Source organism: Lithobates pipiens, unplaced genomic scaffold (genome assembly GCF_037356315.1).
Source record: "Lithobates pipiens isolate NorthernLeopardFrog02 unplaced genomic scaffold, aLitPip1_a1.2 Scaffold_18, whole genome shotgun sequence".
Lineage (NCBI taxonomy): Eukaryota > Metazoa > Chordata > Amphibia > Anura > Ranidae > Lithobates > Lithobates pipiens.
In genome coordinates this window covers 12429241-12447964 of record NW_027507758.1, presented here as the reverse complement: position 1 = coordinate 12447964, position 18724 = coordinate 12429241, and the positions used below count along the sequence as shown (strand labels likewise).

Below are 18724 nucleotides of genomic sequence, written 5' to 3'. Positions count from 1 at the left end.
GGTGTAAACCTAATCTTATACCTCGGCTTTATTCGTGAACACAACTCTTACCTAAACGTAACCCCTTAACATGAGCTCAACTCCTGGACATAACCTACTATCTAACCCTGACCTAACACCTTCAACCTTGATGTAAACCTAACCTTATACCTCAATTGTATTCCTAAACACAACTCTTAATTAAGCCAAACCCCCAACTCTTAGATATAACCTACCATCTAACCTTGTAGGGTTGGGGGTCCAAAGGTCTCCAGTAGGGTTGGGGTCCAAAAGTGCTCAGTAAGGTTGATCACAACTCTTAACCTAAACCCAGTGTAAACCTGATCTTATACCTCGGGTTTATTCGTGAACACAACTCTTACCTAAACGTAACCCCTTAACATGAGCTCAACTCCTGGACATAACCTACTATCTAACTCTGACTTAACAAAGGTCTCCAGTAGGGTTGGGGTCCAAAAGTGCTCAGTAAGGTTGATCACAACTCTTAACCTAAACCCTTAAAATGAGCCCAACTCCTGGACATAATCTACCATCTAACTTTGACCTAAACCTAAACTCTAACCTCGGTGTAAACCTAACCTTATACCTCAGGTTTATTCCTGAACGTAACTTACCTAAACCTAACCCCTAACATGAGTCCAACTTCTGGACATAACCTACTATCTAATCCTGACCTAACACCTAAACCTAACCTTCAACCATGACCTAAAATAACCTTAAACCTCAAGTGTATTGCTAAACACAACTCTTAATTAAGCCAAACCTCCTAACTCCTGGATATAACCTACCATCTAACCTTGACCTATCACCTAAACCTAACCAACAGCCTATTCCTGAACACAACTCGTGACCTAAATCCTTAACATGAGCCCAACTCCTGGACATAATCCACCATCTAACTTTGACCTAAACCTAAACTCTAAACCCTGGCGTAAACCTAATCTTATACCTCTGGTTTATTCGTGACCGTAACTCCTACCTAAACCTAACCCCTAACATGAATCCAACTTCTGGACATAACCTACCATCTAATCCTGATCTAACGCCTAAACCTAACCTTCAACCATGACCTAAACTAACCTTAAAAGTCAAGTGTATTCCTAAACACAACTCTTACCTAAACATAACCCCTTAACATAAACTTAACTCCTGGAAATAACCTGCCATCTAACCTTAACCTATTGCCTAAACCTAACATATAACCTATTCCTAACCTAATTTTTGTTCATGTGCTACTTTACTCAAATAGCTGTCCATATTCCCATCCCACATGTTCCTGGACTTGGTTCTAAAATAATGGGTCCTGCAGCAACCAGCATCTGGGGACTGGAACATGTACCATGCAATGTAAATAATTGTCATTACACGGTGGAACTGCAGATTGAAGAGCCATCACAAACAGAAGTGTGTAACATTTTGGTGCTGCGTAAGACCCCTTCATCAGGCATACCTGATGAAGGGATCCTGTGTGGTACCGAAACGCTGCACTGTTTGTGATGTGATTGTTCTTCAACAAAGAACTATTTGGACTCAATCTGAATATCTGTGGTGTGCTGGAAAATCCCCCCACTCAACAGTAACCCCCAGCTCTGCTGATCCCCCCACTCAACAGTAACCCCCAGTTCTGCCGATCCCCCCCACTCAATAGTAACCCCCAGTTCTGCTCATCCTCTGGTTTGCTGATCCTCCTCTTTCTCCAGTCCCTGCTCACCTCCCGCTCTATTGCTTCCATGCTTTGCACCATGTTTGACATTGCTAGTTTCTCCTTCTCCAGTCCCCCAGCTCTGCCGGTCATCTGCCGGTCATCTGCCGCTCAGTCCTCTCTTCCCGGTCCCCACTCACCTTCTGCTATATTGCTCCCATGGTGCTCACCACATGTGACGTTGCTAGTTTTTACTGCTTTGCCTCCCCCCCCCACCCCCCAATGCTCTGCTGATCCTCTGCCACTCAGTCCTCTCTCTCTAGTCCAGGGGCCTCAAACTGGCGGCCCTCCAGCTGTTGGGAAACTACAAGTCCCATCATGCCTCTGCCTGTGGGAGTCATGCTTGTAACTGTCAGCCCTGCAATGCCTCATGGGACTTGTAGTTTCACAACAGCTGGAGGGCCGCCAGTTTGAGACCCCTGCTCTAGTCCCTTCTCACCTTCCGCTATAGTGTTCCAATGTTAGACACCACATGTGCCGCCAACTAGTTGCTCCGCTCCAGTCCGGACCCCGCTCACCATCCTGCTGCTCCATGCTGCACACCAGATGTGACATTTGCACAAGACACTTTCAGAATTTATACACATGAACCGGAAGTGACTGCTGATGACGTCTTTCTTGTTCGTTTGTTGGTTTCCCAGTGCATCCTGGGATACCGTTATACCTCCAATATCCCCAAAGCAAAGCTAACTCTGAATAAATGCCCCTCAAACGCTGCAGTTGCTGTTAGTGAGCATTGTTATGGACTTCTGTGTAGGTTTGGAGATGCTTTGAAGCCCCAAGAAAGTGACATGGGGGAATCATCTTTGAAGTGATGCAAATACAACGTGTGACCAGGACTGTAAGGTCACCATTTTATTTAGTGAGAGGGGCTTTAATTAGCCTTCAGAGTGCTTTAAAAAAAGCTTGTCCAATGCTACATTTTGAAGCAAGCGTACATGAGCCCTTATGCAGTCAGGCTGTATATACAGTAATAAATGTTTGTTTTTTGTTAAACTGCACTATTTTCTGTAGCAAGGGTCAAAAAAAACCCTGTGCTGGCAGCACAACGGAGAGCCAAATTGCCATTCATTACAGAGGATAGCAGCACTGTTCCTCGGAGCACTGTGCAGGGGGGGGGGGGGCGTGTCAGAGCGCTCCTCATAGGCAGGGCCACAGCCCCACTCATATGGCATTCTGACACATGGGAGATTTTGCTAGCAGGAATTAAGAAGGAAATGAGACAACATACTCAGTGATCATTTGTGTACCCCCTTATGTAACGCCCATAATAAAGCAGAGAGTTGGTGTACCAGGAGGACCCCTGTCTGTACCGGTCATCAGCAGTTGCAGTGAAGGATTTTATTTTTATCACATATTTATTATGAAAAAAAATGGCGCCTTGTGGGGATGAGAACATATAAACAGACAGCTGCCCCTTTTAAAGTGAACAAATCACTGGAACTGTGCGAAATTATAAAATAATAAGGCGCTATACATGTTCATATAAAAAAAACTGGCACAAAGAAAACACTGCGTCAGACTCAAATGTGCACATTAATGAGAACATAAGAAAGCATAAAGTCCATAAGTGAATAAATCCCAACACCAAAACGGAATGCTCTGAGATAAAACTTATAGATCAGAGGTCTCAAACTGGTGGCCCTCCAGCTATTGAAAAACTACAAGTCCCATGAGGCATTGCAAGGCTGACAGTTAAGAGCAGGGGTCTCAAACTGGCGGCCCTCCAGCTGTTGCGAAACTACAAGTCCCATCATGCCTCTGCCTGTAGGAGTCATGCTTGTAACTGTCAACCTTGCAATGCCTCATGGGACTTGTAGTTTTGTAACAGCTGGAGGGCCACCAGTTTGAGACCCCTGGTTAAGAGCAAGACTCCCAAAGGCAATGGCATGATGGGACTTGTAGTTTCGCAACATCTGGAGGGCCACCAGTTTGAGACCCCTGTTCTAGATCTTCCACCACAGAGCTGTTTGACCCCTTTTTACTGGATGGTCAAAAAACACTTTGGGAACACCAGATTGGTTCCACCAATGGCATGAATCCACTCCAATGGCCACTCATGAAGGAGCTAGAATGTAAAAAAATGACTCCACAGGAGACATGGATAAAAGTCTCATAGTGTAGTAAAAACAGCAGCAATGATAGCAGTTACACTCACATGTGATAGTGCCTGGCCTGGCACTAGGCGTACACCACGTGCGTGAGTCAGCTGATACCGGGGGTAGCGTGCGTTCCACGTCTCACTCCGGAGGTGCAAATCCTGGTGTGGGGTATCAAATATGGACCCGGAAATGACGGATCCTCCGTTCTGACATATGTTTCGCCGTGAATGGCTCTTCAGGAAGTGATTATGGGTGTTACCAGGGCTTTTTTTCAGTGTGAACGTGGGGGGAACGCAGTTCCAGCACTAGGGGTCTATTGTTGCTGAGGAGGTCTACTGTTTCTGATGGGGTATCTATTGTTGCTTGGGGGGGGGGGTGTCTTATATTGCTGCGGGTCAATTTTTGCATGGAGAGATCTACTGGAGGGAGGGAGGGAGGGGTGGTGTTGGCTGCCATAAAGTCTATTGATGCTGGCTGTGAGAGATCTGTTGTTGATGCCAAAAGCCTATTGTTGCTTGGGGGGAATTTTGTTGCAGGTGGTCCATTATTGATGGGGGCTCTATTGTTGCTGGCTGCAGGGGATCTATTTTAGTGCTTTTCTTGTTATTACCAAATTCAATAAAAATTCCATACAAATTACAAAATGATACTTGGTTCTGTATTCTCTACGAAAGGCAGTACTGGGAGATGAGTAGGGGGTGAAACCAAGGAATGGTGCTCATAGGTGGGTAGGGGCGGAGAAAACTCAGAAAGGAGGAGTTCCTGCACCTATTTTCTAAGGAAAAAAAAGCCCTGGGTGTTACCAAATAGAGGTCAAGTAGATGTTTTTGTTCTAGATGGCGTAGGCCGTGGCTTGACCTCACTGCTCCTTCGTTCTCACATATATTGGACTTTTTGTGTTTCTACCCACCTTTTGTATAGTTCAAATCCTCTTGCTAAATTCTCTATAATTTAACAAATCTACTAGGAATGGTGGGAACCCCCATAATGGGTACAGCAAGTGTGCAGACCCAGGAACTGTGCAGGAACGATAGAAACTCCTCCTGCTGGGTACAGAAGGTATAGAGACCTTGGAAACTCAGCACCAGCATGGTGGGAAACCCTCATAATGGGCACAGACCTAGGAACTCAGCACGGGGATGTTGGGAACTCCTCATAATGGGCACAGCGAGGGGTACAGACCCAGGAACTCAGCACAGGAATAGTGGGAAACAATCGTAATGGGCACAGAAGGTGTAAAGACCTAGGAACTCAGCACAGGGATGTTGGGAACTCCTCATAATGGGCACAGCAGGTGTACAGACCCGGGAACTCAGCACAGGGATAGTGGGGACCCCTCATAATGGGCACAGAAGGTGTACAGACCTGGGAACTTAACACAGGGATGTTGGGAACTCGTCATAATGGGCACAGTGAGGGGTACAGACCCGGGAACTCAGCACAGGGATAGTGGGAACCCCTCATAATGGGCACAGAAGGTGTACAGACCCGGGAACTCAACACAGGGATGTTGGGAACTCCTCATAATGGGCACAGTGAGGGGTACAGACCCGGGAACTCGGCACAGGGATGGTGGGAACCCCTCATAATGGGCACAGTGATGGGTACAGACCTGGGAACTCAGCACAGGGATGGTGGGAACCCCTCATAATGGGCACAGAAGGTGTACAGACCCGGGAACTCAACACAGGGATGTTGGGAACTCCTCATAATGGGCACAGTGAGGGGTACAGACCCGGGAACTCGGCACAGGGATGGTGGGAACCCCTCATAATGGGCACAGTGAGGGGTACAGACCTGGGAACTCAGCACAGGGATGGTGGGAACCCCTCATAATGGGCACAGCGGGTGTACCGACCTGGGAACTCAGCACAGGGATAGTAGGAACCCCTCATAATGGGTACAGCAGGTGTACAGACCCGGGAACTCGGCACAGGAATGCTGAGAACTCCTCATAATGGGCACAGCGATGGGTACAGACCCGGGAACTGAGCCCAGGGATAATGGGAACCCTTTGCAACAGGCACAGTAAGCATACAGACCTAGAATCTCAGTGCAGGGATGTTGGAATGGGCACAGCAGGTGTACAGACCTTGGATCTTTGTACAGGGATGATGGAACTCTCTCTCTCTCCCTCCCTCAGTAATAGAGGAAAAAGGTAGTATAACTCTCCAGCATCCAGCAAAACCTGAAGTATCAGTATTGTGTATAATGACCTCTTACTTGGTTGCAACTGGTCCACAATATTTCCTGCCGATCTGTAAAGAGGACTCATCTAAGGAGAGGATAAAAACTCTGCTCTTCTGACACACGGATATGCCTGCCATTGTGTCCCAACAATCCATAACCTCTTCTCCCCCCATCCCAGCGTATCCCCAGGTTCCCTCCTCAGCACCTCCAGCCTCCTGTCCCAGATGCAGCCAAAACCAACAGATTTGTCAAGAGGTTTAATGACGGCGCGCGGCACACGTAGAGCGCTCTCTTCACCTCCACTGAGATATGTTCAGCCAAGACATCTTCCTCATCTGTTATCTGTGGAAGACACAGCCAAAAATCCTTATCGACCATCCCCTATTTATAGAAGGTCGATGTGCGGAGGAAAGGGCGGCGCTCCAGACTCTGCTTCTGTGATATTGTAATAAGTATGGACAGTGATGCGGCTCCACTTAATGTGGTGAACAGCTGTGCACACATTTATAACGCGTATGTGGCGGCCCATCAACATCTCATTAATCAGTTTTAGAATTTTCTTATTTTTTTTTTTTTTTTTAACACAACTTGATGGAAAGGATGGCCCAGTACATTATTTTCCCTTGTCAATAGATTGTGTCAGACTAAATGTGTAATACTCATCATTACCCTGAACCTGACCCCGATATTATACCTCAGAGTAAACCCTAAGAACAACCCTTACCCTAAATCTAACCCCTAACATGAGTACAACTTCTGGACATATTTATAAGTGATGGATACCGAGCTTGGGTAAGACGAGGCTGCTGCCTCCCCTACGGGCTCCACTAGTGAAGCATCAGAAAAATATATGTATATGCCCAGGGGTGGGTGGCGCTGCCTATCATGCTCATATATAAGGTAACTTAAACCTCCATACCTATATACAAATGTGCATATTGCATTCAAAATTGATCCAAAATTGTTAGGTGGTGAAAAATAGACGAAAAACGTAAGATTCTTGTAAGTTCATCAAGAAAATAAAACCAAAGTCTCTAGTGCAAAACTGTCATAAATTGAAGGTATAAAAATTCAATCTGTGGTGCTAATTGCATGTAAAACGATCCAAAGTGACTTTTGCAAATTCCTGTGCCAACAGCATGAGGTGACGTTCGCGCTTCCCTTCAGTTCCCCACTCACCAGATTCCCATACCCCTGCAGGGGTGAACCGCATAAGGCGGGGATTTGGCTGGAACTATCTTCCTCCTTATTGGATTCGAGCATAGGGTGTCCTGAACTTTTATATTCCTGCTGGGGATGAGCGATGATGAATGCAGCTGACATAACCTACTATCTAACCCTCAACCTCAAGTGTATTTCTAAACCCAACTCCTTAACATGAGCCCAACTCGTGGACTCATGCCATCTAACTTTGACCTAACCCCCTGAACCTGAACTCTATCCCTGACTTAAACCGAACCTTATACCTCAAGTGTATTCTTAAACACAACTCTTACCTAAACCTAAGCCCTTAACATGAGCCCAACTGCTGGACATAACCTATCATCTAACCTTGACCTATCCCATAAACCAAACCTTCAAGAAATACAACTCTTAACCTAAACCCTTAACTTGAGCCCAACTGCTGGACATAACCTACCATCTAACCTTGACCTATCACCTAAACCTAACCTACAACCTGTTCCTGACATAGAACTCTTAACCTAAACCCTTAACATGAGCCCAACTCCTGGACATATTCTGCCATCTAACTTTGACCTATCACCTAAACCTGAACTCTATACCTGACTTAAACTGAACCTTATACCTCAAGTGTATTCTTAAACACAACTCTTACCTAAACCTAACCCCTTAACATGAGCCCAACTGCTGGACATAACCTACCATCTAACCTTACATAGTTGTATAGTTAGCAAGGTTGAATAAAGACACCAGTCCATCCTGAGTGAGTGTCTACAATTGTCCCTATCCCTGTACATTGCACACTCACATCAGTTCCTACCCTCAAGGAGCCCAAAATACAAGGTCCGCATTCATATACTAGGGCCAATTTTGGACATAAGCCAATTAACCTACCTGCATGTCTTTGGAGTGTGAAAGGAAACCAGAGTACCCGGAGGAAACCCATACAGGCACAGGGAGAACATGCAAACTCCAGGCAGGTAGTGTCAAGGTTGGGATTTGAACCAGCGACCCTTTTTACTGCTAGGTGAGAGTGCTAACCACTACACCAGTGAGTCGCCCAACCTTGACATATCACCTAAACCTAACCTACAACCTATTCCTGAAATACAACTCTTAACCTAAACCCTTAACATGAGCCCAACTCCTGGACATATTCTGCCATCTAACTTTGACCTATCACCTAAACCTGAACTATATCCCTGACTTAAACCTAACCTTATACCTCAAGTGTATTCTTAAACGCAACTCTTACCTAAACCTAACACCTTAACATGAGCCCAACTGCTGGACATAACCTACCATCTAACCTTGACTTATCCTGTAAACCTAACCTACAAGAAATACAACTCATAACCTAAACTCTTAACATGAGACCAGCTGCTGGACATAACCTACCATCTAACCTTGACCTATCACCTAAACCTAACCTACAACCTGTTCCTGACATACAACACTTAACCTAAACCCTTAACATGAGCCCAACTCCTGGACATATTCTGCCATCTAACTTTGACCTATCACCTAAACCTGAACTCTATACCTGACTTAAACCGAACCTTATACCTCAAGTGTATTCTTAAACACAACTCTTACCTAAACCTAAGCCCTTAACATGAGCCCAACTGCTGGACATAACCTATCATCTAACCTTGACCTATCCCATAAACCAAACCTTCAAGAAATACAACTCTTAACCTAAACCCTTAACTTGAAGCACAACTGCTGGACATAACCTACCATCTAACCTTGACCTATCACCTAAACCTAACCTACAACCTGTTCCTGACATACACCACTTAACCTAAACCCTTAACATGAGCCCAACTCCTGGACATATTCTGCCATCTAACTTTGACCTATCACCTAAACCTGAACTCTATACCTGACTTAAACCTAACCTTATACCTCAAGTGTATTCTTAAACACAACTCTTATCTAAGCCCTTAACATGAGCTCAACTGCTGGACAGAACCTACCATCTAACCTTGACCTATCATGTAAAGCTAACCTTTAAGAAATACAACTCTTAACCTAAACCCAACTGCTGGACATAACCTACCATCTAACCTTAACATAGTTACATAGTTAGTAAAGTTGAATAAAGACACCAGTCCATCCAGAGTGAGTGTCTACAATTGTCCCTATCCCTGTACATTGCACACTCACATCAGTCCCTACCCTCAAGGAGCCCACTATCCAAGGCCAATTTTGGACAGAAGCCAATTAACCTACCAGCATGTCTTTGGAGTGTGGGAGGAAACCAGACTACCCGGAGGAAACCCACGCAGGCACAGGGAGAACATGCAAACTCCAGGCAGGTAGTGTTGTGGTTGGGATTTGAACCTGCTAGGTGAGAGTGCTAACCACTACACCACTGTGTCGCCCGACCTTGACCTATCTCCTAAACCTAACCTGCAACCTACTCCTGAAATACAACTCTTAACTTAAACCGTTAACATGAGCCCAACTCCTGGACATATTCTGCCATCTAACTTTGACCTAACCCCCTAAACCTGAACTCTATCCCTGACTTAACAACTTGCCGACCAGTGCACGCCGATGTACGTCGACAGAATGGCACGGGCAGGCAAATGGGCGTACATGTACGTCCCTTTAAATTTGCCACCCTGCCATCGGGAGCGCGCCGCCGGCGGCACGCTCCCGCGCTGGTCGGGACCCGCGGACTCGATCGGCCGCGGGCATACCCGCGATCGTCTCACGGAGCGGCCGAATGAAGAAATGCTGTTGTAAACAGCATTTCTCCATTCTGCCTAGCAACTAGTGATGCTGATCTCTGCTCCATGTGATTGGAACAGAGATCAGTGTTCACTAAATGAAAGCCCAAACCCCCCACAGTTAGTAACACACCCCTAGGAACACTTAACCCCTACACTGCCACCCACTGGTTAACCCCTTCACTGCCAGTGTCATTTACACAGGAATCACTGCATTTATATAGCACTGATTACTGTATAAATGACAATGGTCCCAAAAATGTGTCAAAAATGTCCGATGGGTCCTCCACAATGTCGCAGTCACAATAAAAATCGCTGATCGCCGCCATTACTAGTAAAAAAAAATAATAAAAAATTATTAATAAAAATGCTATAAAACTATCCCTATTTTGTAAACGCTATAACTTTTGCGCAAACCAATCAATAATCGCTTATTGCGATTTTTTTTACCAAAAATATGTAGAAGAATACGTATCGGCCTAAACTGAGGGAAAAAAAATGTTTTTTTATATATTTTTGGGGGATATTTATTATAACAAAAAGTAAAAAATAATGCGTTTTTTTTTCAAAATTGTCGCTCTATTTTTGTTTATAGCGCAAAAAATAAAAACCGCAGGGGTGATCAAATACCACCAAAATAAAAGCTCTATTTGTGGGGAAAAAAAGGACGTAAATTTTGTTTGGGAGCCACGTCGCACGACCGCGCCAATTGTCAGTTAAAGCGACGCAGTGCCGAATCGCAAAAAGTGGTCTGGTCTTTGACCAGCAAAATGGTCCGGGGCTGAAAGTGGTTAAACTTAACCTTATACCTCAAGTGTATTCTTAAACACAACTCTTGCCTAAACCTAACCCCTTAACATGAGCCCAACTGCTGGACATAACCTACCATCTAACCTTGACCTATCTCCTAATCCTAACCTACAACCTATCCCTGAAATACAACTTTTAACCTAAACCCTTAACATGAGCCCAACTGCTGGACGTAACCTATCATCTAACCTTACATAGTTGCATAGTTAGTAAGGTTGAATAAAGACACCAGTCCATCCTGAGTAAACCTAACCTACAACCTATTCCTGAAATACAACTCTTAACCTAAACCCTTAACATGAGCCCAACTCCTGGATATAATCTACCATCTAACTTTGACCTATCACCTAAACCTAACCCTTGGCATAAACCTAACCTTATACCTCAGCATCTAATCTTGGCTTAACCCCTAAACCTAACTCATAGTCCAGATGTAAACCCTTAAAGGGTCCATACCAGTGGTGACCCGTTCATAAGGGGCCCAGGGGTGCTGCCCCCCCCCTAATCAATGCGCCCGACTTCTACATGCAGGGCACTGGATACATGGATTTCAATGGGGTTTTTTTTTTTTTTTTTGTTTGAAGCACACAATTAGAGCCTGAGGCTCTAATTGGCTTCAAAAAAGGGTGGGCTCCAAGTGCCCTGAGCATACCCAGTTGTGTGACAATATTAATATTTGCTATTGTCTTCTTGATTCTCCTCCCAGCCAATCAGGAATCGGGTCCTGGGACCCGATTGGCCAGGGTGTGTTAGGGCTTCCTGTTCAGCCAGGAGGAGAAGCCCCGGCTCTTTAGGCAAGCTCTTGAGGTAAGGCCTCCATTTGCGCCCCACCCCCTCCCCCGCCAAAAAAAAATATTGAGCACCAACCGCCACTGGTCCATACTGTGCACACTAAGGTATTTACAAGTACTACATGTGTTTTAAAACAAGCTCACATTTACCTGAGAATGAATTACTCCACAGTACAAGCAGCAAGATTGTATAAAGCTTGTTTTACAAGCTCCGGCCCTCCCTTCCGTCTCGCACAGTTGTACAGTCTCCTTTCCTCTACTAAAATGGCTTACTGTGATTTCACTGCACACTGTGAGCCTCTCACAATATTTTTACATTTTTATGATAGGCTTTAAGGGGGTAGTCATAGGGTGTTAAAACCACAGCACCTCAACCACCTATTTTGACCCGCCAGCCACCTGCCACCCATGTGAAAGAGGCCTGACATCTATTAAAGTTGTTTTGGGAGATATATTCTGATTCTGGTTTCTTGTTTGTGTTTTCTGCAGATCACTTGAAGGGAGAGGTGGAGAAGAGAAGGATGCAGAGAGCAGCGTTGGGTGAGTAGACACCATGCCGCTTTATATACTGGTCAGCCTGAGCTGGCAACACCTTTCGGAGAGCTAGTCCTGGTGATTGATCAACCCTGTGGCCCTTTGGCTCTTATTGCACAGTCCTCGAGAACCCTGCAGGCAGCAGTCTGTTGTCCTTGCCAAGGTGCACTTACTTTTTCCATTTCTTGCAATAGCAGTGATTTTTAGCATCCCCGCCTGGGTGCTCAACCTGTGGCCCTTAAGCTGCCGCGGAACTACAAGTTTCATCATGCCTAAGCTTTTGGGAGTCATGCTTGTAACTGTCATCCTTGCAAAGCCTCATGGACTTTGTAATTCTTCAACAGCTGGAGGGCCACAAGTTGAGCACCAAAGTGTGGCTAACTTTTGAAGAAAGTCCTCAATCCCTTAGAACTCCTACAACATGTTTGCAGCCTCCTATCATCTCCTGTAGCCCCTAAATCCCTGACCATCTCTTGTTCCATGTATGCAGTCTTCTCCCATTGGCTGCTTGCCTGAACATGTGGCCCAAAAGTGTTGGAACGTGTCCTCCGGCTTTTCAAAACTTGCACGTGCGCAGTGCTCTCTCTCCATCTCTTGCACAATGCAGAGCTCAGCCCCTGCCACGACAGTGGGGGTGTGGGGGGGTTATGCTCACTGTACATGTGCAGGTTTGAATTAACCAGAGCTGATGGGCCACATGTCCACCAATCCATGGGGAGGGGGGGTAGCAGTCGCCCACTCTAGAAGTCTTCGGACAGACCACTTATGACCTACAGGTGCCTTGGAAAATGAATTAGGCTTTCTTTTTTTTTTTTAACATGAAAACTACTTTTTAGTTCACCAGAGCTTCACAGGTTGCCACTGGAGGCCCCTTCCACTCCTGGATGACATCACGGAGCTGGTGGATGTTGGAGACCTTCCGCTCCTCCACCTTCCGTTTGAGGATGTCCCACAGATGATCAATAGGGTTTAGGTCTGGAGACATGCTTGGCCAGTCCATCGCCTTTACCCTCAGCTTCTTTAGCAAGGCAGTGGTCATCTTGGAGGTGTGTTTGGGGTGGTTATCATGTTGGAATACTGCCCTGTGGTCCAGTCTCTGAAGGGAGGGGATCATGCTCTGCTTCAGTATGTCACAGTACATGTTGGCATTCATGGTCCCCTCAATGATCTGTAGCCCCCCGGTGCCGGCAGCACCCATAAAGCCCCAGACCATGACACTCCCACCACCATGCTTGACTGTAGACAAGACAAACTTGTCTTTGTCCTCCTCAACTGGTTGCTCTCACACACGCTTGTCACCATCTGACACCAAATAAGTTTATCTTGGTCTCATCAGACCACAGGACATGGTTCCAGTAATCCATCTCCTTAGTCTGCTTGTCTTCAGCAAACTGTTTGCGGTCTTTCTTGTGCATCATCTTTAGAAGAGGCTTCCTTCTGGGATGACAGCCATGCAGACCAATTTGATGCAGTGTGCGGCGTATGGTCTGAGCACTGACAGGCTGACCCCCCCCCCCCCCCCCCCCACCCCTACAACCTCTGCAGCAATGCTGGCAGCACTCATACTTGTAATTCCCAAAGACAACCTCTGGATATGACGCTGAGCACGTGACCTCAACTTCTTTGGTGGACCATGGCGAGGACTGTTCTGAGCAGAACCTGTCCTGTTATACCGCTGTATGGTCTTGGCCACCGTGCTGCAGCTCAGTTTCAGGGTCTTGCCAATCTTCTTATAGCCAAGGCCATCTTTAGGTAGAGCAACAATCCTTTTTTATCAGATCATCAGATCTGCAATTATCATGTGACATAAAAAATTGCAGGTCTTCACCAAGACTTTAACCACTACAATACCACGCCATAGCTGAAAAATGGCTACAGCATGGCTCTGTTGTTCTAGGAGGGCATCCATGGACGTCCTCCCAGAACACGCCTCCCACGTGCCTCCTGGGGCGTGCATTGGGTACGCTCTGTGATCACTATGTCTGAAGGACAAAGCTGATCACAGATCGAGGTAAAGGGCCAATAACAGCTGCCCTTTACCATGTGATCAGCTGTGTCCAATCACAGTTGATCACTTGTAAACAAACTTGCCAGTTATCGCTATTCCTTTCCTCACGCACTTTCTCACATTGTGAAAAGGAATGGCGATAACTGGCAAGTTTGTTTACAAGTGATCAACTGTGATTGGACACAGCTTATCACAAAGAAGAGCTGGTAACTTGCAAATATGACAGGGGACATTTACACAGATAATCAGGGGAATGATAATCAGTGCAACCTATCAGTGCTCAGCAGTGTGCATCAGTGTAGCCTCACCAGTGCCCATCAGTGTAGCCTCACCAGTGCCCATCGGTGCAGCCTCACCAGTGCCCATCGGTGCAGCCTCACCAGTGCCCGTCAGTGCAGCCTCACCAGTTCCCATCGGTGCAGCCTCACCAGTGCCCGTCAGTGCAGCCTCACCAGTGCCCGTCGGTGCAGCCTCACCAGTGCCCGTCGGTGCAGCCTCACCAGTTCCCATCGGTGCAGCCTCACCAGTGCCCGTCGGTGCAGCCTCACCAGTGCCCCTTGGTGCAGCCTCACCAGTGCCCGTCGGTGCAGCCTCACCAGTGCCCGTCGGTGCAGCCTCACCAGTGCCCGTCGGTGCAGCCTCACCAGTGCCCATTGGTGCAGCCTCACCAGTGCCCGTCGGTGCAGCCTCACCAGTGCCCGTCGGTGCAGCCTCACCAGTGCCCGTCGGTGCAGCCTCACCAGTGCCCGTCGGTGCACATCAGTGTACATCAATGCAGCCTCATCAATGCACAAAAATGATAGAAATGTAATATGGGTTCAGTGTTGCATGACCACGCAATTGACAAAAGTTGGCATGAGCAGGAAGGGGCTGAAAGTGCCCGGTATTGAAGTGGTAAAGGAAATAGCAATCTTGGGCTTCAGGTGGCTCAGGAGGAAGAGCCACTGCCAGGCACAGCAGAAACCCTGGGACTTGGATTCTAACACGGGGACACAGACAGCAATAAAAACTTGACAGAAGGTCTAACCCTTTCGTTCCCCATCCAAAGCCTAAAGAATAGCTTGGGCTTTAGGTATGGATGATGTAGGAACCGGGGTTAGCTGAGCATGTAACCTTCAAGTGCACTGAGCGTTCAGGTGCTGATGGTATAGCAGTAGACAGGTGTGAGGATGTGCGACGTGTCATGTGATTGCAAACGACCCAAGAGTTATGTTGTCTTTCTTCCTCCTCCAAGCGTAGTGCGCTCCCTGGAATCACTGTAACATTACTGTATTTACTACAAGCGAGCGCGAGGCCAAGGTTGGATGCGCATCCTTGCCAAAATATTTTATCATTTCCCAAATATCCTCTAGGTGTTTCCAGCTCCTCAGATGAACTGAATCAGTATGACCCAGCCGAGGATGAACTGCGAGGTCAGATGGAAGGCGAAAAAAAGAGGTACGATCGCTCTGCGTGGCTGCAATAAAATGCACTTCATTTGCACGCTTCCCTTTTCTGGTTACGTGGACCGGCTGTCTTTATTGCGATTGCCATTTTAATGACCGGAATGAGTGGAGGTTCATAGGACCACGTGTGAAAACAATAAATGTTTTTTTCCTTTATGATTAAGGGGCCCAGAATCAGAAGCAATTTAGAGACAGTTGGGTTATACTGCTGCCCACGGGAAGAATTGGACACTGGCAAACAAAACAAGTGTCACTAGAGAAAAAACATGTGGATAAAAACTGAGCATTATGGGCACCCCTGGAAGTGTCCTATGCTTTCATCTACTGCTCTGAGATGAGGAAAAATGGGCATGCTGGGGTTTGAGGCCATGAGGTCATCTCCTGATCCTGTCATATTGAACTTTAAACAAGTGAAGATCTCACCATAACTGATGGCTTTAGGGCTCCTGGTGCTCAGTCCCTCTGTTGGAGGTTCCTCCTCATCTGGGATACATGCCCTTAGTCTTTCCCCTCCCTGTGTTCAATCCCTCCCTTTCTTAGGAATTCAATGTATGGCACCATTCTATACTCACATGTTCCCTGCTCTTTTGTAGAAGCTCCTCTTTGTGAAACGCGTCGAGAAATATAGCCTCGCACCCTTTCCTTAATCGTTAGGAACTGGACATGTTATTATGCGTTGTCATGATAAAGAGGGTTTTGTAGACATTTTGGATGTTGTGAGGTTATATGCAGGGTACTCCTCATGTATTTATTTGGATATATATCATTTTTGTGTACTGCTCTAATAGGTGCATTTTAATTTTGATACAATAAATGATCTGTTTTTATATTGTTTGGTTATTTCTTTTTCCTAAAAGTGAGTAGCACCTTGAAAGTCCCATTTTCTGTTTCTTTGCACTTAAACTATGCATTGTCCTTGGATGTGGTGTATCTACCCACACCATCCTAGTGTGTAATATGCAGTGGCCATCCTAGTATGTAATATGCAGTGACCATCCTAGTATGTAATATGCAGTGACCATCCTAGTATGTAATATGCAGTGACCATCCTAGTGTGTAATATGCAGTGGCCATCCTAGTGTATAATATCCAATGGCCATCCTAGTGTGTAATATGCAGTGGCCATCCTCATGTGTAATATGCAGTGGCCATCCTAGTGTGTAATATGCAGTGACCATCCTAGTATCTAATATGCAGTGGCCATCCTAGTGTGTAATATGCAGTGGCCATCCTAATATCTAATATGCAGTGGCCATCCTAGTATGTAATATGCAGTGGCCATCCTAGTATGTAATATGCAGTGGCCATCCTAGTATGTAATATCCAGTGGCCATCCTAGTATCTAATATGCAGTGGCCATCCTAGTATCTAATATGCAGTGGCCATCCTAGTGTGTAATATGCAGTGGCCATCCTAGTATCTAATATGCAGTGGCCATCCTAGTGTGTAATATGCAGTGGCCATCCTAGTATCTAATATGCAGTGGCCATCCTAGTATCTAATATGCAGTGGCCATCCTAGTGTGTAATATGCAGTGGCCATCCTAGTATCTAATATGCAGTGGCCATCCTAGTGTGTAATATGCAGTGGCCATCCTAGTGTGTAATATGCAGTGGCCATCCTACTATCTAATATGCAGTGGCCATCCTAGTGTGTAATATGCAGTGGCCATCCTAGTGTGTAATATACAGTGGCCATCCTAGTGTGTAATATGCAGTGGCCATCCTAGTGTGTAATTAGTGTGTAATATGCAGTGGCCATCCTAGTGTGTAATATGCAGTGGCCATCCTAGTATCTAATATGCATTGGCCTTCCTAGTATCTAATATGCAGTGGCCATCCTAGTATCTAATATGCAGTGGCCATCCTAGTACCTAATATGCAGTGGCCATCCTAGTGTGTAATATGCAGTGGCCATCCTAGTATCTAATATGCAGTGGCCATCCTAGTGTGTAATATGCAGTGGCCATCCTAGTATCTAATATGCAGTGGCCATCCTAGTGTGTAATATGCAGTGGCCATCCTAGTGTGTAATATGCAGTGGCCATCCTCATGTGTAATATGCAGTGGCCATCCTAGTGTGTAATATGCAGTGGCCATCCTAGTGTGTAATATTCAGTGGCCATCCTCATGTGTAATATGCAGTGGCCATCCTACTATCTAATATGCAGTGGCCATCCTCATGTGTAATATGCAGTGGCCATCCTAGTATCTAACATGCAGTGGCCATCCTAGTGTGTAATATGCAGTGGCCATCCTAGTGTGTAATATGCAGTGGCCATCCTAGTGTGTAATATGCAGTGGCCATCCTAGTATCTAATATGCAGTGGCCATCCTAGTATCTAATATGCAGTGGCCATCCTAGTATCTAATATGCAGTGGCCACCCTAGTGTGTAATATCCAGTGGCGGCCACTCATGCAGGGGCACCACCTCCCTAATCCATTTGTCCAGCCCCAATGGGTTTTTATTTTAAGCACATAATTAAAACCAGAGGCTCTAATTGGCTACAAAACGAGTGGGCTTGAGGTGCAGAGCACTGCGCCCTGAACCCACTCAGTTGCGTCACAATAGCAAATTAATATTCGCTATTGTCTTCTTGCTTCTCCTCCCGGCCAACCAATTGAATAGGATACCTAAGACCCGATTGGTCGCGGGTCCTAAGTCCTGATTGACCGGGAGGAGAGGCGACCGCCAGGACTCGGGAGGAGACGTGGGGCGGGGGGGGGGGGGGTGAACCACGACCTGGATGGGGTAAGTGCAGGGGCTGGTGGGCGAGCAATGCGGCAATCAAGCAACGGGGGGAGCAGCGTGCGAGCAAGGGCCGGGGGTTTGGTCGTTGTTTTGCTGGCTATGGGGCGGGGTGTTCTGGATGGCTGGGGAGGCCACGGGCTGCCCCCCCCCCTCAAGAAAATTGAGCACCAGCCGCCAACTGGTAATATGTTGAATGTTTTACCTCCACTCCTGTTACTGACAATTTTGCTGGACAACTTGGGATGCATATTAAAGGATATCTAAACCCAAGAACCAAAATGTAGCTTATAGAAGATTACCAGTCCTCAGACATAATTTGTTTTAATTTCCTTCCTATCCATTGAGAAACACAGAAAGTCATACTGCCCTCTACAGGAGAATTGGACACTGGCAAACAAGAAGTCTGTAGGCCAGCCCTGGATAACCCCTCCTCTACCCAGCATGCATCATTTTTTTTGCTAGTGTCCTGG

At 46.4% G+C, this 18724-nt stretch overlaps 1 protein-coding gene across 1 annotated transcript in view; it reads left to right on the top strand.

Moving 5' to 3' along the window:
• KIF6 (kinesin family member 6) overlaps window positions 1–18724 on the top strand; it is a 389098-nt gene that overhangs the window by 327903 nt on the left and 42471 nt on the right. Inside the window, 2 exon segments of the mRNA XM_077485383.1 lie at window positions 12005–12055; window positions 15410–15494. Coding sequence (XP_077341509.1) covers window positions 12005–12055; window positions 15410–15494 — 136 coding nt within the window.